Source organism: Buteo buteo, chromosome 4 (genome assembly GCF_964188355.1).
Source record: "Buteo buteo chromosome 4, bButBut1.hap1.1, whole genome shotgun sequence".
NCBI lineage: Eukaryota > Metazoa > Chordata > Aves > Accipitriformes > Accipitridae > Buteo > Buteo buteo.
Genome location: NC_134174.1, coordinates 13,407,396 through 13,430,915, shown reverse-complemented (window position 1 = coordinate 13,430,915; position 23,520 = coordinate 13,407,396). Strand labels below are relative to the sequence as shown.

The 23,520-nt window shown below is 39.0% G+C and overlaps 1 protein-coding gene and 1 long non-coding RNA gene across 5 annotated transcripts in view; one reads left to right on the top strand and one right to left on the bottom strand.

The window, feature by feature from the left end:
• The window catches only part of PTPN12 (protein tyrosine phosphatase non-receptor type 12), an 81,515-nt gene that overhangs the window by 54,532 nt on the left and 3,463 nt on the right, over positions 1-23,520 (top strand). For both annotated transcript variants that reach the window (XM_075024765.1, XM_075024764.1), the window contains 4 exons: positions 7,863-7,948; positions 17,402-18,363; positions 21,750-21,827; positions 23,126-23,214. In XM_075024765.1, the coding sequence (XP_074880866.1) occupies positions 7,863-7,948; positions 17,402-18,363; positions 21,750-21,827; positions 23,126-23,214 (1,215 nt within the window). The remainder of the gene's footprint in view (positions 1-7,862; positions 7,949-17,401; positions 18,364-21,749; positions 21,828-23,125; positions 23,215-23,520) is intronic.
• LOC142029770 (uncharacterized) overlaps positions 20,215-23,520 on the bottom strand; it is a 29,851-nt gene continuing 26,545 nt past the window's right edge. For all 3 annotated transcript variants that reach the window (XR_012650020.1, XR_012650019.1, XR_012650021.1), the window contains one exon: positions 20,215-20,593. This is a non-coding gene — a long non-coding RNA (uncharacterized LOC142029770). The remainder of the gene's footprint in view (positions 20,594-23,520) is intronic.

The window sequence follows — 23,520 nt, the reverse complement described above, 5'->3', positions numbered from 1 at the left end:
TGGAGAGTTGGAGTATTCTTTAGGGTTGGTTTCATGGTTTTGTCCAATTGCTTTTCCCGTTTCAAGTGGAGTTTGAAGTGAATTGAGTTACCTAAGCTTTGTAAGCAGTGTTTGCCAGTAACATCACAGTGAAAAGTTAATCTGATTGGCAACAAGTAGCAGTATTCATAGGAAAGTAGCTTAGACACAATCCTGAACGTGTGTTCCTGTGAACTTGCCAGCTTTACCCTGCTGGAAACAATACTGTAAAAAGTCAACAAAAAAACACATGCAGTGTTTGAAAATAGACTTACAATATGGGTAGGATTTCTATTAGAATTTGATAGGATTCAAAGTCATGTAGAAAATGCACATATGATATAGTATAATGTAGTTAATTGTATACTCTTACCATATAGTTATACATATTGTGATTATATAGAACTATAAATGTGCTTAAAATAATACTAAGTATGTAAATGATATTTTATGAAGAAAAGCTGTCTTCAGATACCAGATAGGGTACTTTCAACAGTCCCCACAGTAGCCAAATTTCAGGGAAAAGAAGAAATTGCTGCTCAGAAGCAATTTTTTTCTGATAAGAAAAGACTCAGATGCTAAATTTGATCATCATAACTATTTCCCCACCCTGTAGTAGGACTCTCTGAAATTATCAAACAATTAAATTGGAACTGAGTCTTGGACTCAGCCTCCTTCCCACTGAAACTCTTGATCCCATTGTCATGTATTTGAAGTATTAACTGTGTGCTTCTCGCCATTATTGGTTTTATTAGTATGGCTGTGAAAATACTACACTTGGTTTTGTGTTTGGAAGCTTTGAAACATATGTGAGCTGATTACTCTTAATCATCTGATAAGATATGTCAGATTTGTATCAGTACAATATTTTGTGAGTTACTTGAGAGGCATCTCCATGATCTAAAATGAAGCATGGTTGTCTTGGAAAGTCTGAATCAGATGGAATTCTGTCAAGTTGGATGCTCTTTATGTAGAAAAAGGAAAACTGATGAAAAGACAAACAACAAAAAGTTTACTTCCTCTTCAAAAATATTTCTTGTTGAATTTTGTCTCTTGACAGTAACAATCATGTTACAGTACTGCAAGTCCTTGTTTTACCCTTATCCACTAATAGAAGCTTGTATTAATAAACACTTTCTCCAAAATGTGGCATTGCCAGTACTCCTAAATACCTCTTGCATTTTTTCCTGTAAAAGTGACAGAATTCTATTGCTGTGGTTGACTGCATTTCTAGAAGCTGTGGAGGAATCGGCTGCTATAAGAATGATGTTGATATTCAAAACGTTAGTGGTTTGGAAACTCTTAAGTGAAAAAACTTTGCTGTTCCAGTTTTCTTTGCTGTTTTGCAGTTTGGAGAGAGATTGTAACATTCTAAAAAATCATGTCGGTCTTCAGAGACATTTCTCTTGTTGCCTGTGCTTGGAAAGTTTTATTTTATCTGAATCATTTAAGTGTATCATTTCAGTCTGAAGTATTTCTCTTTTTATCTACTGATCCTCTGTGGTTCCCATGCTGCTTTATGATAAGGGCAAAAGGAATGCCTCAATTCCTTTTAAGGGAAACCATGAGATTACTTTTGGAAAAGTCTTTGCAGTAAATTTGCTGTACTTTACCAGTACAGAAAGCTTCTGAATGACATTAAATGTTTCCACTGTGAGTTCCAAAAGAAAATTATGCATTGCAATTCCTGGGCAAAAGGTTTTGAATTGTAGGCAATGCCTATGAAATCTCAGTCTAAAATGGTGATCCTCTATTTGCTCTATGTTAGTGACAGCTCTGTTTGGTGATTCAGCCATTAGAGGAAGTAGGTGGGGAAAAGACCCACACTTGGGAGGTGATAGCACAGTTTAATTCACCTTAGCAAGTTGAATTCAGACACAGTATCTGCCTTGAGAATTCCTTGTCCCTCTGCATTACCACAGGACCACAAGTTGCTCTGTATTGTTGTAGACTACATGTAATCTACACTTCATTTGACTTTATGGTCTTTTCGTTTGTTAATGTAGTCTTTCATAGATATACATACATTTCACATATATGTAAATATGTATATGCAATTTAACAGAATACCTAGAAATTCCTATTAGCATTTTCACTTGATATGAGTAGCTGTTCCCTCAAAATTGACAAGGCTATTGGAACTCTTTAACTGTTCAGCAGTATATGGAGGCAAAGATTGGGGAAAGCTCCTATTCTTTTGTGTACTCACATATTGTTAATGCTTCTGTTTTCTTATAGTGAGAAGCCTGCCACGACAGGATAGGTATCTTTTGTAAGAAAGCAGGGCGCTGCACTGAACAGTTATTTAATTGACTGAATTGCACATTCGTTAATCCATTAAAAAAAAAAAAATTCAGTATGACGACCCTTGTGAACTACATATGTTGTCCTGGTTTTTCTAAGCTGATACTTTTTTAAAACTGTATTCTGCCTGAGAATGCAACATATGTCTAGAAAAGCAATAGAGTGTTGGCTGATGCCAATAAGCTGTGATTAGGAAGGCTGGAACGCTTTTTCTTAATACTGCCATCTGCTCTTCTCAACGGATGCGGTCATCCCAGGGAGATACCCTATATTCACTTTTTTACAGTTGAGCTTCCTCTGTTCTGTTCGGTGTTAGTTGTTCTGCATGTTTGCCAATTCACTTACTTTGATACATGACAGAAGGGGAAATCTGTGAGTTGGTGTCACTCAGGGGTGCTCAAAATACTGGTTGTTCGCTATATCTTGTAACACAGAACTGAGAACAAGTAACAGACTTGCTCTGAGAGTTCAGCAAGCGGTATTTCTTCAGTTAAAAACAAAAAAGAGATCAGTATTAATTGAGCACAATTACTTAAAAATGCTGCAGCAGCATACAGTTGATATGAGCACTGTCGTCTTTCCTGCATGGATTAGTGCATTTGGTTACTGCCTTAAACTTCTATCATCTTCAGCCTTTGAAGTAAAAATCCTTCACTTAATGGGGAATGAGTTGTCTAAACGTAAATGAAGCTTTCAAAGAAGCATCAGTCCATTGAGCTAATTAAGCAAAGTAGTGAAGTATCTCTTTGGTGACAATAATTCATGTAATGTTCTTGCTCCTGATTTAATGTGACTAGAACAGAGTGAACTGATCCTGATTTTAACCTAATGCAGAAGTGAAAGCTTTTGAACATGTATCTGCCTGAAGCCTTCCCAGTGTATGAAGCTGGGGTAATCACTAACTTCTCTTCTGGGGTTTAATTTAAAAGTACATTTTGTGTGTGTGCTTTTTGTTGTTTGGGGTTTTTTGAAAATTTTTTTTAAGGAATTGTTTTTGTAAACTCTCCGTGGTTGTGTTTGTGCCTCAGACATTTGAGTTTATACATGTTTTTGCAAGGTATATCCATATGTTTTATTACTAGAAGCAAAAATGGCAGTGCCTCTTTGGCTACTTCTGCCTGTCTCAACTAGAAACAGTTTCTTACTGTATACATACAGTTTTAAAAACTTTGACGTATGTTAGCTTCTTTAATAGGATTTTTTTCCCCCGGGAGAAAAGTGTATCTCAGGAAACATTCTGTTCACAAACACTTTGCTTTACAAACAGAAGGACAGGGATGCAGCTGCTGGTTTGTTTTCTGGACAAGTTAGTCTACACTACGGCCAGCAGGCACACCCTTTCCCTTGCCAGTACCTTTTAGAAAACTGAGTGCATAAATAAGAAATCCGTTCCTCAAAACTTCTGTGCTGGGGGAACTGAACTGGAGTACTTTTCTGATCTGTTGTAGGATGGAGAAGTTGGTGGTAAGGGGGAGGAACTCTTCCTGTGGAGTCATTCTTTCTAACGTCTCTCTACCTTATGAAACTTGGATGTGCTCTGGTAGTGAAACAAGGCGAACAGCCTGCTCTGTTGTCAGGATGCAGTTGCATTAGTTCCTAACTAGTTGCTGGTACTTACGATTAAGGGGGGGGGCCTTTTTAGTACAATATCAATGCGTTTAGTACTATCCACAGCGATGACTACATATGGGAGACATTCAGAATTTGCTTTACACAACTTAGGGAAGTGGGGAGGCACATGACACAACCATTGAGCAGGAAACTGAGTTGCTGCTGTTGGATACTGTGAGCCTCAGTATCTTTGGCACCAACCTTCAGAATGGTACTCTGCCTGAATGAGGGCAATAAAATTCATTTTCATGTATGTTAAGGGTGAAACAGTTTGTATGGTCACCCATTACCTGATGTCAAAAAGCTGTAAATTGCTTTTCTGCATATTTGAGAGGAGGCTGGTAGAGGGGTTGGATATCCATGTCCCATGGCACTGTTTTTTTCCATCAATGACTAGAAAATAAAATACGAGTTGTTTTTTTAAAAAAATTAGCATGTCTGCAATAGTTTGCAGCTAGATTTTAGAAGTTCTTTGAGCCCTTAATGTTTTTCAGTAAGTCATGGAAAACTGACAAAGGACTTGAAAGGGTACCTTTGTTCCTAGGTAAGATTAAGAGGTCCTGCATTCAATTTACAATCAAGCATAGCATTTGTACTTTTTTAAAAATACCTCATTAGCCATTTTTTTCATTCTACATTTTTGGACAGTGACTTTTTGGACACTGTGTCTTGATGACAGCACTTTTTGCTGAGAGTGATTGTTAAGGTAGTGCTGATGCAATAAATCTCTGAAGGTGTTTGACTTGCAACCAATATTGTTTATTAAGAAGCTAGAATGATATAAACCCCAGTATGTTAAATGTATTAAAACCTAGTTCACGGTATACTTTACTCTGAGAGCCAACCAATGGATAATAATCCTAGTTCAGTAAGGTAGAACATGATCAGTTGACCTGATATGGCTGTTAGTTTTTTACGCGTTACCCCAGGAAAGCCAAAAATCATTATTAATAGAAGTAACGGAAACTTAAAAGAAAAAATTTATTGTGAGATAAATAAAAAAAAAACTAAACCCTGGCTATTTGGCAAGTTGAGCAAGAGTGCTTTAATGTTGCAAAATGTAAAGGCTCAGATCTGGAAACAAAAAGGGGCAGAATTTGGTCTGGAATGGAGGCTTCGCATGTGGTCTATGTGTCTAAGCTCCAAATGTAGTCAGTGGGGCCAACTGATCTGTTACCTTCATCCCTGGCTTACTGTCTGGTCACTTACTGGTGGATGAAAAGCTGGACATGATCTGGCAACATGCAGTTGCAGCCCAGAAAGCCAACTGTATCCTGGGCTGCATCTACTACCTGGGCCCTCTACTCTGCTCTGGTGAGACCCCACCGGGAGTACTGTGTCCAGCTCTGGGGCCCCCCAACATAAGAAGGACATGGACCTGTTGGAGCAAGTCCAGAGGACCGTCACAAAAATGATCAGAGGGATGGAACACCTCTCCTGTGAGGACAGGCTGAGAGAGTTGGGACTGTTCAGCCTGGAGAAGAGAAGGCTCCAGGGAGACCTTACTGCGGCCTTTCAATACTTAAAAGGGGGCTTATAAGACAGATGGGGACAAACATTTTAGCACGGCCTGTCGTGATAGGACAAGGGGTAATGGTTTTAAACTAAAAGAGGGTAGATTCAGACTAGATACAAGGAAGACATTTTTTACAATGAGGGTGGTGGAACACTGGAACAGGTTTCCCAGAGAGGTGGTAGATGCCCCATCCCTGGAAAAACATTCAAGGTCAGGTTGGACGGGGCTCTGAGCAACCTGATGTAGTTGAAGATGTCCCTGCTCATTGCAGGGGGGTTGGACTAGATGACCTTTAAAGGTCCTTTTCAACCCAAACTATTCTATGAAAACCAAGCAACCTTGCTTGACTGCAGTGGGAGCTTCAGTTGTGGTCATCTAAATGTAAGTGGCTTTTAACTGCTAATTGAATCTCACTCCAAAAAAAACCCCTTGATAGTTACAGCCGGTGGTCAGCAGGACAATGAACTCCCTGTGCAATTTGTCTAAAAAGGCTTACACAAGCTATTGATATAGGAACAACAGGGTTTTTCTGCTGGAGTACTTCTGGTATGTTGTATTGGACAGCTAGTTAATGAGGGAGGTTAGTGAAGAACAATAATAAATATTAAAGATTTAATTTTTTTCTTCACAGGAAAAGCTTCACTTAGTACACTGAGGAGTAGAATTTGATAATAGACGCATCACATTAGCAGACGGTGATATCATAGCTGTTTTAAGACTCGTAATGGAAATTAAAAACATGTAACTTATGAATCTAAATTTAAGTGAAGGTAGTTAGCTGTTGAGAGAACTTAGTTATGGTTTATCTTCCAAAGCTGAAATTGCTTGCCAAATTCAAATGCAACTATCACATTTGAAGCAGAAATTAACAGGGAATTCCCTCTTGTTTTGTAAGACAGGAGGTCAGTCTCTGTCACCCAGTCTGAACAGATAGGCTGGCAGATAGTAGACCCTGTTACATGAACCTGGTATTTTGCTTTGAAATGTATTACACAGATTCGGGATGTTTGTGGTTATTTAAAATTGCTTTTCAAAAGAAAACTCCTGCAAGAAAAGCCTTTAGATAAAATACATGTTAAACTCAAGATAACACTAAGGTCCTCCTTGGTTTTGTTGGATCTTTGGCTGTGGCATGTGTATGGAAATGGTATATCAGCTTTAGAGTCTTGCATATTCTATTTTTATTTTTATACATAAGCATTTATACATATTTTTACTGAGTCTGGCTGGATTGGAGTTAATATTCTTCATAGCTGATCTTGTGGTGCTGTGTTTTATATTTATGACCAAAACAATGCTGACGACACTCTAATGTTCCAGCTATTCCTGAACAATGTTTGCAGTGTCAATGCTGCCTCTCTTTCTTAGTCTGCCCTCCCAGTGAATAGACTGGGGGGGTACGCAAGAGGTTGGGAGGGGACACAACTAGGCAGATGATGCGAACTAACCAGAGAGCTATGCCATAACACCATATAACATCATGCTCAGCAATAAAGAGGAAAAAGAGGGGGTTTTGTGAGGTTAGCCATCTTTTGCTCAGGAACTGGCTGGGCATAGGTCTACCTATGGGAGGTGGTAAGTGATTGCGTTTGCATCACTTCTTTGTTTTCTTTCTCTTTTATTCCACTTCTTCTTTGCTTACTGAACAATTTTGTCTAGACCCACAAGTTTTCTTGCCTTTTCTCTTCCTTCTCTAGGGGTGGAGGGGAGAAATGAGTGAGTGAGTGACTTTGTGGTGCTTAGCTGCCTACTGGAGTTAACCCATAACAGTATTTTATATCTATATACATATAAATGTGTACGGACACATATATTAATAATTATATACATATATAAAATATATATTTTATATTTGTGGTCCTCCTAAAATGAAATAAAAATCTTCATGCTTTGCTAAGTTAAACTTCATTGTACGCAAATGGGAGATGATTTGAAAGTGGTTTAGAACCATACATTAAATCTTATCCACTTGTCACTTTAGAGTAGCAGAAATTCTGATTTTCTTACTGCACTGTAGGTTAGTCTTATCTTCAGTGTAGTGATTGTACAAGTGAAAATAATTAGACTGACTGGAAGATAAATGCTTTCAATATGAATAATTTGGAGTACATAAGGGAGCTTGCTCACTGCTTACCTGAAAGATTAGACTTTGAGAATTTTCTCTAGTGGGTTGTGCAATTATATGCAAAACAAAATGTTTAGTCAGAAAAATTTGAAGTTGGATACACAAGATATAAAAGAATATCATTAATTTAGAGTAGAATTTTGAAAGTGATCTCTATATGATAGCCAGAAATATGTAATACTGTCATACATCATTTTCAAGTATCATTACGGATCTTTGGACCTTATGGTTTAAATATTGTGTGTATCAGCTTTACAGCCATGAATGAAAACTTTTTCTTTTGATCAGGATGAAAATAATACAGAGAATGCTGTCAGTTCATCAGATGCTGAGAAACAGGATTCTCCTCCACCAAAGCCTCCACGGACTCGCAGGTAGTTAACTATGTTAATATACTATTTTAAGCTGACAGATTGACATGCTTCATAAATTAAAAGTAGAATAAAACTACTGATACTGTGAAGACTTTTAAGATGCATTTTTTTCGATTTATAAATAGAAATATACATAATACAAATAGAAGTCTTGTGATTGGCTCTTGTGGTGGGTTGACCCTGGCTGGATGCCAGGTGCCCACCAAAGCTGCTCTATCACTCCCCCCGCCTCAGCTGGACGGGGGGGAGAAAATATAACAAAAGGCTCGTGGGCCAAGATAAGGATAGTTTAATAAAGTGAAAGCAAAGGTTGCGCACAAAAGCAAAGAAAACCAGATGATGTTATTCTCTACTTCCCATCAGCAGGCGATGTCTAGCCACTTCCTGGGAAGCAGGGCTTCAGTACGTGTAGTGGTTGCTCCAGAAGGCAAAAAAATGTCCCCCTTCCGTCTCCCTTTACTTAGCTTTTATATCTGAGCTGACATCATATGGTATGGAATATCTGTTTGGTTAGTTTAGATCAGCTGTCCTGGCTATGTCCCCTCCCAAGATCTTGCCCTGCCCCAGCCTGCTGTTGGGGCTGGGGGCGGGGGGGGGGGGGGGGTGTGCACAAAAATGTTGGAGAGACAGCCTTGGTGCTGTGCCAGCGCTGCTCAGCAGTAGCCAAAACACTGGTGTGTTATCAACACCTTTCTAGCTACTGATGCAGAGCACAGTGCTACAAGGGCTGCTATGGGAAGAATTAACTCCATCTCAGCCAGACCCAATACACTCTCTAAATACAAGCTTTAATATCTTTGCCAAGTCTGCATTTGAATATACCAATCTTGCAATGACTATGTGTGAGTAGACAAGCATACCCCTTCAGTAGTCAGATATGTTAGATCTACCTGTGCTGTAATTCTGCTAGGTGATAGTAGCAAAACATACTTCAAAAAAGGCTCAAATAATGACTGAACCCTCATTTTTGGAGGCAAAACCATAATGAAACATATCCGTTTATTGAAGAAAATGTTACCTTACAGACAAGTGCTGCTATTTCCTATTGGGAAGAAAAGTTGATCTCACCGATCCTTTCATTCAACAGAAGAAAAAGAAAATTCTCTCTAGCTATTAAAATAAATAGACTTGACTTTAAGGAATCCAAAATAAATCTGAACCAACAGATTCATCTGCCTAAAATGGGTACCTAACCTGAGCGTTAGACAGCTAAAGAAGCAACTCTCCTGAATTAAGTGCCTAAGTTCCCTAGCTAGTTTCTGGAAGGCTTATAGCTTATAATCATAGAATCATAGAGGTTGGAAAAGACCTTCAAGATCATCGAGTCCAACCATCAACCATGCCCACTAAACCATGTCCCGAAGTACCCCGTCCACTTGCTTTTTCAATACCTCCAGGGATGGTGACTCAACCACTTCCCTGGGCAGCCCATTCCAATGTTTGACAACCCTCTCAGTAAAGAAATTTTTCCTAATAACTAACCTAAATCTCCCTTGCCTCAACTTGAGGCCATTTCCTCTCATCCTATCTCCAGCCACCTGACAGAAGAGACCAACACCCACCTCACTACAACCCCCTTTCAGGTAGTTATAGAGAGTGATAAGGTCTCCCCTCAGCCTCCTCTTTTCTAGACTAAACAACCCCAGTTCCCTCAGCTGCTCCTCATAAGACTTGTGCTCCAGGCCCCTCACCAACTTGGTTGCTCTTCTCTGAACATGCTCCAGCAACTCAAAGTCTGTCTTGTAGTAAGGCGCCCAAAACAGAACACAGTACTCGAGGTGCGGCCTCACCAGTGCCCAGTACAGGGGAACAATCACCTCCCTGCTCCTGCTGGCCACACTATTTCTGATACAGGCCAGGATGCCGTTGGCCTTCTTGGCCACCTGGGCACACTGCTGGCTCATATTCAGCCGGCTGTCAACCAGCACCCCAGGTCTTTCTCTGCTGGGCAGCTTTCCAGCCACTCTTCCCCAAGCCTGTAGCACTGCATGGGGTTGCCATGACTGAAGTGCAGGACCTGGCACTTGGCCTTGTTGACCTTCATATGACTGGCCTCAGCCCATCGATCCAGCCTGTCCAGATCTCTCTGTAGAGCCTCCCTACCCTCAAGCAGATCGACCCTGCCTCCCAACTTGGTGTCATCTGCAAACTTGCTGAGGGTGCACTGAATGCCCTCATCCAGATCACTGATAAAGATATTAAACAGAATGGGGCTCAACACCGAGCCCTGAGGAACACCACTTGTGACACGCCGCCAACTGGATTTCACCCCATTCACCACAACCCTCTGGGCTTGTCCATCCAGTCAGTTTTTCACCCAGCGAAGAGTACACTTGTCCAAGCCATGAGACACCAGTTTCTCAAGGAGTATGCCATGAGAGACAGTGCCAAAGGCCTTGCTGAAGTCAAGGAAGATAACATCCACAGCCTTTCCCTCATCCACTAGGCGGGTCACCTGGTCGTAGAAGGAGATCAGGTTGGTCAAGCAGGACCTGCCTTTCGTAAACCCATGCTGACTGGGCCTGATCCCTTTCTTATAGGATGATGACAGAGGAGTCTTGTTAACCTGTGTTCATGATGAGTTCCAAGCTCTTCTTGAAACTTAGTCACTGAACTTAGATTCTGTGCAACACGTAATTTCCTTATTAGTGTTCCTTGAAATAATTTTAGGTGTACCTAGGTTTTTATATTTTTTATATATTTATGTAATCATATATTCATAATTCACGTTTTACCACACTTCCGTTCTTTCTTATCTGCATTGCATTGTTCTTGCTGCATTAAGCTAAAAGCTTTTAATCTCTTACAAAACCTGGTCTTTTTTGGGCCTTCTTCCATAAACTCTTACTTTCCCATCTGCCAGCGCTGGCAGGAAGATCAGTTCCTCAGAGGTGAAAAAATGGAAGCTTTTAGCAAAGCTGTTGTCAATTTCAAATGGAGATTATTTTTTAAAAACAATTAATTAAACCCCTCATGGAAGATGCTTGTGAGGAAAGAGTTTATTTGCTTATTGGTCACATCTCCTCAGAATACCCACTAATGAGCATGGTTTTTTTTGATGTGGGAGGTAATTTTACAAATCTGCAGCCTAATTCAGTCAGGACTTAGAGTCAGGTTTTGCATATTGTGGATGTTCTGGCATAGGTTGACATCCTTTTCCTGGGGAGGATGGGAGAGCAGAATCTGTGAAAGATTCTAATTTAATCCCTGTATAGAGAAGGAAACTGTTAAACATGATAGATCTCCTTATTGCATCTGTAGCTTTTTTTCCCCCGAGCCAAGATAAAAACCGTTGATTGGTGTTCCTTCTTAGTTAGCAGTCTCCGATTTGTATGTCACAATTAAAAAACCCAAAAGCCTCATGTACCTAAATTTTACATGAAAAATTCACCATTGGTTATTTTTATTCATTCCTTATACTTTTATATAAATTATCTGCAGCATAGTTTGACAGCTTCACTGAACTGCAGCTTTTCTTCCATGTGGATGGCAGTGATTTAATGCTTAAGTAAAGGAATGTGGTTGTCTAGCTTCAGCTGGTTTACATTGAATTTAATTTTCCTATTTTAATTATGAGGGAGGATGTAGAGCTTGATATCTATTTTTGGTTGATTGTAGCAGCTGCATTCTGTGACCTTGGCGTCGCTCTCTTTTATTTGCAAATGAAACCCTACAGTATGCTGCATAGAATAACCATGGGTTACTTAAGGTTGTTTTTTTTTTTTTTTTCTTTTGAACACCGGCCAAGTTTAATTTAAATCTGAACCATGGTGCCCTGTTTTAATAATATAGCTCTTTTCCATTAAGGCTAGAACAGCTTAGATTTTAGCACATTCTAAAAATTCAGAATATATTACAGAAAAATCAAAAATAGCGTTGCCATCACTTCATTTTAGCTTTGTTTTTTTTCCAGGTGTACATTTTTGGTGCAAAGTTGTGGGATGGCTTTTTTATTGACAAATTATTGTACTTTTGACAAATTATAATTAATTATTTTTTATCGTGACAAATAATTTAAAAAAGTTTCTTACCTAATGCATGGTTTACCTGACAGCTGAGAAGCCATTACTTTGAGGTCTTTGGCACTAAGGCTCTGCATCAGCTGCTCAGGTTGTGTGGCAATAAAAGTGTATGAAAAAGCTGCCTTGATCACCTAGGGAAATTCCGTATACAGTTATGTATGTTGAAGTGCCAAGGTAGTGGAATTACAAGATAATTAGTAGCAGTTGTATATGAAGAGACACTGTCAAGGCTGAGTTATGAGAAGGCTTTCTATTTTTTATAACACAGTGTGATTTTACAAATGTACTTCAGAAATGCTTGCTTTTGCAATACATAAAAGCAGTGCAGGGTTAACTTAAAGGTCTAATACGGGAAAGCTTACTACTTTTTCTCAAATGGTCTGGTATTCTTTGGTTCACTGATTCTTTTCTGTCTCAGTATGCTCTTTCATGAGCTTTCTATTAGTTTCCTGGTAATTTAAATCAAGCTGTTTTACAAATGACAGGAGACAGTATAGTAAATAATATTAGTAGTTCAGATAATTTTCTGCCTCTGGGGGGAGAAGTGTCTATAGAGCACAGCTGTTAAAGGAAATATGCAAAGAAAGCATTATGCAGCAGCCCAAAATGCCCAAGATTTTCTGGCAAAGAGTTTTAGAAAAAGCTACTGCCAAACAAAGACCTCTTAAATGTATACATATCCTAATGTTTCTGCTTTGTAAAAAGAATCAAAAAGATTATTTGTAATGCAGAGCATGTGAAATAATACTATGATGACAGTAAAATGGAAAAATTGTTATATATTCAGAGAAAACCAGGAAATCCTGAGTGGCATCAGTTTCCTTTTTAAAAAAAATTACATCAGAATGCTATTTGGACATCTCATTTTCTGAGGATGGATATTCAATACTAAAAAGGCAAAGAATGATTTTGATAAAGAATTTCTCATTTGATCACTCTAAGCTCTCACTTAAAAGTGAAGGAATGGACTTTACCTTCAAATATAATGGGGAACATTTTAATAGCTATGTTTTTAGCTGTGTACAAGAAAGATGATTAAACAACTTCTGGATTGCTGATTTGTGCAGTATTTCCTGTATCATCAGTTCTACACATACCTTTAAGGGGGCTGTTTGTATACATGTGGCGTTCTGTTTACTAATGAATCAAATGGGAGAGGGATTTCATTAAACAGTAATCAGTGAAGAACTTCGTGAATTTTGACTGGTATTATGGGTCTATAATCTTGACATATCTAGTTTAATGCTAATTTGCATCTTTAGGTAATTGTAATGCTTAATAGTATGTCTGTACCAGATAAGAAATTAGTTTTGCTGATTGCATGTATAACTCTGGGTCAGGAAAATGAGGTCAATAAGGGGGAAACCTCATTTTCAGTAGGAGGATTTAGTGGAGATTACTGATGAGCATCACTGCTGGTAAAAAGGGCATGTAAACATGTGTGCAAGTGAACTGTCTCCCCTTCCTTTTCCCCCTGTCTCTCTTCCTCCTGGAAGAGAGGAGAGAGATCTAAGAAGAGGGAAATTCTCCCATCTTTCTTAGTGGCTATGAAATTGGAGCAAGGCTTACTCTGCCTCCCCCCACTTGGCTTATCTTTACTAATTCAAACAAACAACTTATTCTCAAGCTTGTTCATTTTTCAAGAATGTCTAGAGGCAAGAGATTTCCCGAATTGCTTTTAAATAAATTGGTTTTATGTGCTTTGTATTCCTCCTATCTTAACGTAATGTAAAATAGCAATATACAAGCACAGGGAGGGGACAAAGAGAAGGAATTTGAGGTCCAACCCTTTGTGACAGGAGTCAGGCACAGAAAGGAAGAGAGCATCTGGGAGAACTGCAAGGGGATCTGGGGTTTTTATATTCAAAGGTACAGTAACTTTTAGGAGATAATTTGGAAGCTGGGGAGCTTGGAGTACTTCAGTGGGTAGGGATTTTCATAAACTGAAAATCTAAACAGTTCTCTTCAGTTTGTAATCCTTGTATAAGGATTTTAGTTCTTCATCCCATACTGCTATAGCATGGTGCTAATAAATCACAAGGATGAAACTCATGCTGTAGTCTGTCCCAAGACAGGTATGCTTTCAGTTCTGTGGAAGATTCAAATGTGAGGCAGTCCCCTTTTTTTTTTTTTAAATTTTTTTTTTTATATAGGTCATGATAGTCTCAAGAATTTGTACTGGCTAAGTCCTTTTTAGGTCTTGTTTGCAAGTAGTGGAGCTAATAGTATTACTCTGATTTTGTGATATGACATGCAGACAAGTAAGGAGAGCCTGTCTGCTGCCTTTCATGAATAGACAGGCAGGAATTCTTGTGCAATTGTGTGGTCTTTAGCCCTATTCCCTATAACTCCTAAAAGTGAGCCCACTGTTGGCTTTATTCCAGCATAGCAGAAACAGCGTGTTTGCTACTTCATGCTTTTTTTGTGTTTCATTTAAATAATGCTCTCAGGGAAGAGGTAGCAATTCAGTTTAGTAGCTGTCGAGGGGTTTTATTTGTCTATGCTCTCCAGTAACCTTTTTGAAAATGTGATGAAGATTTCTGAATCATCCTTGCTTCCTCTCTTACTGTCTGACAAAGAAGATAGGCTGGCATATGTGAGCAGTATGAGAAGAAACCTCACCATGGATTGCTGGATAATAAAATACTGAAGGGGTAGATTATAGCTTGGTACTCTGCTTTTTTCTTATATGCCTTTCTACTTGTTTTTTAATTAATACTTTCTTACTAATGTTGGCTGAGAAGGTGGAAGATTCTTTGGCCCTAGAGCTATGTTACTAGCCCATGTCCTCCAAGTAAAAAGGCTTTTCCAGACTTAGTAGGAGAAACAAAAGGAAGGTTGAGACTTGACTTGGAAAGCCAAATGCCTTAAGAAGTGCAGGACACCAATGCTAGCCTTTGTCAGTCTTCACAGTGAAGTCATTGATTTATCAAATTTCAGTATGTCTATTTTAAAGTATGTTTTATCATTAGAATCATAGAATAGTTTGCGTTGGAAAGGACCTTTAAAGGTCATCTAGTCCAACCCCCCTGCAATGAGCAGGGACATCTTCAACTACATCAGGTTGCTCAGAGCCCCGTCCAACCTGACCTTGAATGTTTTTCCAGGGATGGGGCATCTACCACCTCTCTGGGAAACCTGTTCCGGTGTTCCACCACCCTCATTGTAAAAAATGTCTTCCTTGTATCTAGTCTGAATCTACCCTCTTTTAGTTTAAAACCATTACCCCTTGTCCTATCACGACAGGCCGTGCCAAAATGTTTGTCCCCATCTTTCTTATAAGCCCCCTTTTAAGTATTGAAAGGCTGCAATAAGGTCTCCCTGGAGCCTTCTCTTCTCCAGGCTGAACAGTCCCAACTCTCTCTACATCACAAGAGTACTGTGAACACTCTTCTGAATAGATTCAGTCCTTCAGATCTATCAGTGACTTAATTTTCAAGGGAGGATAATGTCCTGCTCTAACCTTATCTCCAGGGGAAGGTTCCAAGTCTCCTGCTGCAGAGCTGGATTTAGATGATTCATGGTGCCCATGACATAGATTATCCCAGAAAACCAAAGGTGTATGAAGATTTGGCAGACTTCCGCTTGTTCAAGGTTATTCTGGTGTTGGGACCACCTGAATGTGTCAGTAAAGACTCTGTAACCCTGGGAACTATCTGTTTCCCTAACATGGAGGGGTGGGAGCATCTGTCTTCTAAGTATCACTATCTTGGACTTTATGTGCTGGCCTGTATAGAGGGTTTATTACTTCCCCATGAAGGATATGTCTGCCAACAGCAGGAAGTGATCTGAGCTTTGTACATAAAATGAACTGGTTTTTCAGCTCAAGCATGTGGCCAAATTGCACTTCTTTGCAAACCGTAGTCCATTGTGCTTTGATTTATCTGCCTGGATTGAAAGTATCATTTTTTTAAAATATTTAATTGTATTTCTATTCTTGTCAAACACTTGTTTTGTACCTCAGTTATTACTCTGTTACTAGTCTTACATAATGAAACAAAATATTTTTAAAGGCTCTGAATAAAATTGTCTAATTCCTGTTTGTAGACAAGACCTTAATCAGTTGTGCAAAATGTTTGTAGTCAAATATTCTGCATCTAATCTGAAAGTAAATTGACCATATGCTTGAAGAGCTTCTCCTTTTAAGTAGCTTAAGATGAACTGTTGTGCTGGTTTTGGCTGGGGTAGAGTTAATTTTTTTCATAGTAGCTAGCATGGGGCTATGTGTTGGATTTGTGCTGAAAACAGTGTTGATAACGCAGGGGTGTTTTACTTATTGCTGAGCAGTGCTTACAAGAGCCAAGGCCTTTTCTGCCCCTCATAGTGCCCTACCAGCGAGTAGGCTGGGGGTGCATGAGGAGTTGGGAGGGGACACAGCTGACCCCACCTGGCCCAAGGGACATTCCAGACCATATGATATCATGCCCAGCCATAAAACTAAGGGGAAGGTTGGCTGGGGGCCACTGCTCGGGGACTGGCTGGGCATCAGTCAGTTGGTGGTGAGCAATTGTTTTCGTTTGCATCACTTGTCTTTCTTGGGTTTTATTTCTCTTTTTTTTTTTGGTTATTTTCTTTTTTGTTACATTATTATTGTTATTGTTGTTACTGTTATTTCAGTTGTTAAACTGTTCTTATCTCAACCCATGAGTTTTTCTCACTTTTACGCTTGCAGTTCTCGCCCCCCCCCCCCATCCTACTGGCAGGGGAAGAGAGTGAGCAGCAATGCGGTGCTTAGTTGCCGGCTGGGGTTAAACCATGACAACTGTAATAATAAGTGCTGTGGTCTCGCTAATATGCACTGTAATGTGGATCATATATTCTACTGTGAATGGTTTTTATATAGTGTGCACCTCATGTCAGCTAAATTTGGTCTGGATCATCAGCCTTACAACTATGGAGGAACTATTAAATACACAAATATAAAAATAAAATCCTCCTAGGTATGTGCAGAAAAATAAAAATAAAGGAAGATATTTGGTATTAAGCAGGCTGCAAGTTTTTTTTCTGAAAGAAATTTTTCTTTGCTTTATTGAAAATTGAATTCCATGTGTCGTGTTCCTCTGAGCCACTTCTTAAGAATGAAGCAAGCAAAAAAAAGTACTGAAATCCTGCCACAAGAGGGCCTTTTTACAGAGTCTTTGAAAAAATGCTTCTGGGAAAGGCTGTGAGCAATCTTTGAACTATCAATGAGGATTAGTTGTGGCCTGCATTCATGTGTCTGTGATATTTGGAAAGACGTTTTGAGTGTGTTGACTTAATTCTTGCCTACCCCATTAGTCATATTTTATAACTATTGTCTGTATGCAGTGAAAATGCTGCTTGGAGTTCAATATTGGCATGAAAGCATTACTACCGCAGAGAGAGATGGATAGATGTCTTAAATATTGTCAAAATACAGAAAACTTACACACTTATTTTGGGTTTTTCGCAGTTGCCTTGTAGAAGGAGACGCTAAAGAAGAAATCTTGCAGCCTCCAGAGCCTCAGCCAGTACCGCCAATCTTAACACCATCTCCCCCATCAGCTTATCCAACAGTCACTACTGTGTGGCAGGACAATGATAGATACCATCCAAAGCCAGTTTTGCACATGGTTTCGTCAGAGCATTCAACAGACCTCAACGAGAATTATAATAAGTCAACAGAACATTCAGGGAGGAATGAACCCAGTGAATGTGCAGAGAAAAGGCTGGAGCGCAACTTAAGTTTTGAGATCAGGAAGGTACCTCTTCAGGAGGGACCACGAAGCTTTGATGGGAACTCCCTGTTGAACAGGGGACATGCAATTAAAATGAAGCCCCTGTCATCCTGTGTAATTGATAAGAGCTTTAAGCCACAGGAACAGATTTCAGGGGATTCATTTGTAGGTGCTTCTCAAAACTCTTGTATGGATTGCAGCGTGCCACAGTCTAACACAGCCTTAACTTCACCGGAAAGTTTGCAGAGTCAGCAGGTTTCTGATACTCCACCAAGACCAGATCGTCTGCCTCTGACAGAAAAGGGACATGCCACGTGGTCACTGCGTGGGCCTGAAAATGCACTGCGTACGTCAGTATCTGAAGACATGTCTTCAGACATCTTATGTCATGGTGTTAAAACTCTGTCTCTGGTATCAAACACCACAGTTGAACATCCTTCCAGTGATAATGTTGATCATACTACTATTTCTGTTCGAGCACCCCTCTGTTTTACTAATCCTCTTCATTCAGATGATTCTGACACAGATGAGATGAACTTTGATGGAGCCATGAGCAAAAGCGCGTCTAATGTTTCAACCGCAAGTGCCACAGTTTCTGCTGCCACGAATACTGAAAACATTTCTGCCAGAAAAGTATTGCCGATGTCTATTGCTAGGCAAGACTTAACAGCTGTAACATGTTCTGAAGATGGCAAAGGTAGGTTTCATCATGGTTCACAAGTGCTACTCTTTAACCTGATTGCATCTGTAGAGTTGGACAACAAATTTCTTTACAGTGCAATTTTCTAAATGTAAATTTAAACAGTGCAGTATGGCAGCTTCAGAAAGGCTGTAACTCTTTTCCTCCCAGTTTTTGGTTTGCATGTGAGCTATGTCTGTTACAAGGTACTACAGACCTTGATAAGCTGCTTCAAAAGCTTTATTGTGAGGTATGAATGCATTCTTAATTGCAGGTTTCTGTGTTATTGGTTGGCATATTTTCTTCTCCATGTCCAGTTTCATGGAAGTGTCTATAATAATGGCAGTTTTGGGTAGTCAAAGTATTTTAAACAGGCTTGTCCAAACACACATCAAATTCATGCTTACTGGTTGATGGTAAAAATGTAGATGTAACCTCTTTCACTGTATCAGTCTTTGAAGTTGCTCCTGCATTTTAATAGCATTGTAAATATTTAGCCCCGCTTTCCTTTTTTTCTGTACATGGCCGGGGGAGACAAAATAACATTGCTGTTCATGTAAAAATCTAAGTTCTGCTTTACTAGTGCTTTGAAAATTATTTGATCGCTTTTAAACTTTTATTGCTTTTTGGAATTCTTTGAGCAAAGAAAGTTTGTAAGACTGCTTCTGCAAAAAGTTACAACATCATTTATTGAAATCTGAATCTGCACATTTTAGGACCCTTTTGCCTTCAATCAGGCTGGTGCACTTAGATCAGATGGAGGACATAGATGGGAAGAACAAATTAGGCCTTGGTAACTGCCTGTGCAAAGTCCAACAAAACACATAGTAAGGTTGTGGAGCTGCAAGGAGAACATGAGTTTTGTATTTGGGTCAGACTCCTGTGCTAGGAGCTCCTTACAGTGATGGCCTTGCTTCAGGAGCCTCTGCAGACTACATGACTTTCTGAGGTGAAATGGTGCTCAGTGTATGATGCAAGATGCAGAACCAGCTGAACTGAAAATACTTGCTTTATGAACTAAGTTGTCACCAAAAGTCATATATTCAGAAATGTGAACTATTTTGCAGCTTTAAAAACGTTTCTGTAGATTTTGTTGTGTTATATATATGCACAAAACAATACTTGCACATATGTGTGTGTTTTTAACGCTGCAACACTTTAAAAATGGTTTGCATAGCAAAGCCCTTTATGTCATAGTTACTTCAACGTTTATACCAAGCAGTCCTCCTTGGATTTGTTTTTGGTAGATTTGCCTGCTATAGTATTTTTCCAACACTGCCTTTAGCCAGGCTTTTTTCCTTCTTTCCCAGGGCAGTCATTGTTTATCACTGTTTAAAAATCGTTACCTTTCTTCACATCTCTTTTATGTAGCTGCTGTAAGAACATGCAAATAAAATACGTGATATATCATAAATACAATAAAGAAATGGGAGAAATGTCACTCAAGAATTTGTTTCATGTAACTGTATATCAGGAAATCCTGAAATAACAGTACAGCCTTTGTGGTGCTGGTGTGTTGCTGATTTCACAGGAATGGCTTAAAATTTTTATATTAGTTTTTTATAATTTATCTCTTGTTATCGAGGGTGTATGTGGTCTCTTTTGTATGATAGTGAGCACTTCCCATTTTATATTCAGGTTGCAGGTCCTGTAATCTACCTTGAACTCAAGATTATAGGGTTAGATTGCTTTGCACCAGTGATCCTAAACCATGTTTTACAGTGTTTTTTTAATTTTCATACTTGTTCAGGACTCTTCTGTTTGAAGCTGGGGATTTGGGTACAATCATCAATGAATCTTGCCGGTGAATGTACCAGCACCCTAGCTGCTTAACCATAACTTGGGTGTGCATAGTCTTACCGTGTAATTAAATCCTCTTTTTAGTTCAAATGAGGTGAAAAGTAGTTGTGCCCTGAGGCTAGAAAAAAACCCAAACAGCAACAACAACCCCACAACAACAACAACAACAACAAAACAAACCCCAAAACAAAACCCCAAAACTCATTTTCAGTTAGTGCATACTCTATAGTGACTTTATTTGCTGATTTTTGTAGAGACTATTTCAATAAATGAAGGTTTTCTTATGCTGTATAGTAAACTTGAGATGAAGCCGATGTCAGAGAAGTCACTTTGATCATGTTTGGCTTGTAAAATGGGATGGAGTTCCTCTTCCTGCTGCTGGCATGTTGGCAGAGCAAACTTCATGGCTTCAGTAGTTGAAAAATGTGTTTTCATCTTTTTATGAATCCTGTGTAGAATACAGTTGTCAGATGAGACTTCTTATGGCAGCAGCTACTTTGAATTGTTTTAAACCTTTAATTTCTACTCCAAGTTCCTCAGCAGGCTGGAGTGGGGCTTTTGCTGCCAGAACAGCTTGTGTTAGTACACTCCTGAGAGGCGAGAGGGAACAGACTGAGGACAGCATGTGCCACTGGCACCGACCGTATCCATCTCCTCTGGCTCTTATTTACCCTTCTGGCTAGTAAACCTTGTGCTAGACTGTTTTAACTAGTTGATATCAGTGGTGTGCGAGCCAGCCTGGGTGGGCCCTGAGATGGACTTGGGAAGCAAAACTGAGATTTGGGGCTTTAGAGAAGTGGTTAATGTGGAGCTTCCTAGAATTTACTGTCACAATGCAGTCCTGAAAAGCAGTGTTGCTTAATGTCCTTGCACCATGCAATCTAGCTGTGCTGTATTGACTTTGGAAGTATGGTTAGAGCCACTTAAGAAAAGACAAAAATCACTGCTCATCAGCAGTAAATTACTGTCTTCAGCACAGCTGAAGAGCGCATATATATTTGCAACATGCTTCTTACCATAGTTAGGGAGATTCATCAGTGGTGCAGCTAGTAGGCACCAACTGTGTAGTTACTGGTATCTGTAGAAGAGTTCAAGAAGTCAATGTGTTGTAATGAGCTTAACTCACTTGCAGTGGCTGCAAATAGACATGTCATTGAACTGCAATTAAATTACAGTGACTACTATGGTTACAGTTACTGGCAAGTTACTTGTTCAACAAGCAAATGGTACCATTCCAGTGCAGACTGTTAATTCTACTTATCTTTTGTTTCTGAAAGAATGAAGAAAATGTATTCATTGGAGTTGCTGAGGGCTTTTTTCCTCCAAATTATTCAGACTGAAAATGTATTTTACGTTTTTTTTCTCTCATAACATGCAAACTGATCCTACCCCCTTAATGTGAAGGTAGCATTGTTAGCATGAAGTTGCTTCCAAGACGTTAGTATGGTAAACCAAAATGTTTTATATTTAGAGCAAATTTTCCTTTTGCTTTAAATTTAATACCAAGTTTAGGATGATCTCCTATATCAAGAGATCAACTTCTAAAAATGTAGGAGGAAAATTTAAATATGTTTTAACTTATCTAAATGTTGTATTTGATTTAGATGCTGATACTAGTGAAGATTCCTCTCCCCCGCTCCCAGAAAGAACACCAGAATCATTTGTATTAGCAAGTGAACAGAGTGAGTTCTTAATGTTTTGTGATAATTGGGGATAAAATGTGAAACACATTTCAGTATTATATTTGAATGCACCTGCTTTTTGGTTAATCTTAAAGTGTTGGAGCAAATTGTAAAATGGAATGAAATCTAGCATGTGTAATGGCTTATTTTGAGGTTTAACTTTTACAAGCCCTTGAACACAGTCAAATTATTTCTCATTTTCTGACTAAGCATGCTGTTACATGGTATGTAAGTATATTGTTTTCAGTGGAGCTGGTTTTCAATCTGAAGGGTATGCAGATGAGATACAGTGGGGAAATGCAGTACAGTTAGGGGATTCCCCAGCTATTTTTAGTTTCCTGCTGCTCCCAGGTAGGGCCTGGGAGAACACATGAACAGTGCTTATCTGATTCTCCTTTCTTGGGCGAAGAAGATGACATTTCGTACTGCACTGTGTCTAATGAACAAGCCCAGTTTATTTAACAGTTTACTCTTTGCCCATATCAAATAACTGAAAGAGAAAACTGACACTTACAGATGATGTGCCTATATCTTCATATTTCATTCCTCAAGCTAGTAATGGCAGAATACAAAAAAGATTAATTGAAGTGATAAATTAGGTTGATGTTTGGTATCTTCCAAAAAACCTAGTTATTTACTGAGGGTTTAGTGTCACTTTATGAAACTGAAAAATTTTTGGCCAAAGTAGTTAATACAGATATTTTCAGCATAAAAACATTGAAGTTTTGTAAATATGTCCGTTGAGTATCATAAGTGTAGGTAGTTCAGAGTCAAAGTGATCCTTTCTTTGGATACGGTGGACTTGCTGCTTTTCTGCAAGTACACAAGAAACTAAGTTTTTTCTTTAAATAAAAAAATTAAAAACTCTTTGGGGCTGGAATCACTAAAAACACTTCAATTTTGATTGTGTTTTTGCATGGTGTCAGTAAAGGACAAATATGTCTGCCCTAACTTGTGTGGTTTTTTTACTTCGTAAGTCTTTTTCAGATCTACTATTACTGCACAGCTGGGGTAACAAAATTTTTAAAACATCATTGAAAAAGAAGCTAGTTTTCCTATTGATTAGGAATGCCCAAATGAAGGAAAGGAACATCCACAATACAAACACTGCAGTCTTGTGTCTTGAATTATGTTGTGTTTTCCCTTACCTTGAAAGCTCTTCATGTAAAGAGAGGTTCATGTTTTTACAAGCATTTAATTTAAAAAAAGTTCCTTTATAGCACATTTCTAATGCTGTGTTCTAATGCCTCATCATGGAGAGAACTCAAGTATTTTGAGTTTGATTTAATTTTTCCTAGGCACACCCTTGCAGAAGCCAGTTATGATCGCACAGTCTGAGTGGAGCATATTGCGTGATCAGCATCTCCCTGAACAAACAGTCTCTATAGTAAGTATAGGAGACAAGTCTGTACTAATCAGTCATTTCTAGTTCACTTGGAAGCTACAACAAAAACCAAAATACATACTTGTGAAAAGTTACAGCTGTTGATCATCTACAACTGGCCAATTTTTCTTCTCCCTGAGCTGCTGAACTGATGCATTAAGAACATGTTTTCTTTCCCAGAAAACTGTCTGATTTTCTAAGTTCAGCAATACTTGTAAAAGTCATCCTTAATATACCTTAAATTATGGCTTTAAGTGTGTAAATATGCTGCTTTTATGGAGCTTGCTCTCTGCCCTTAATTGATCATAG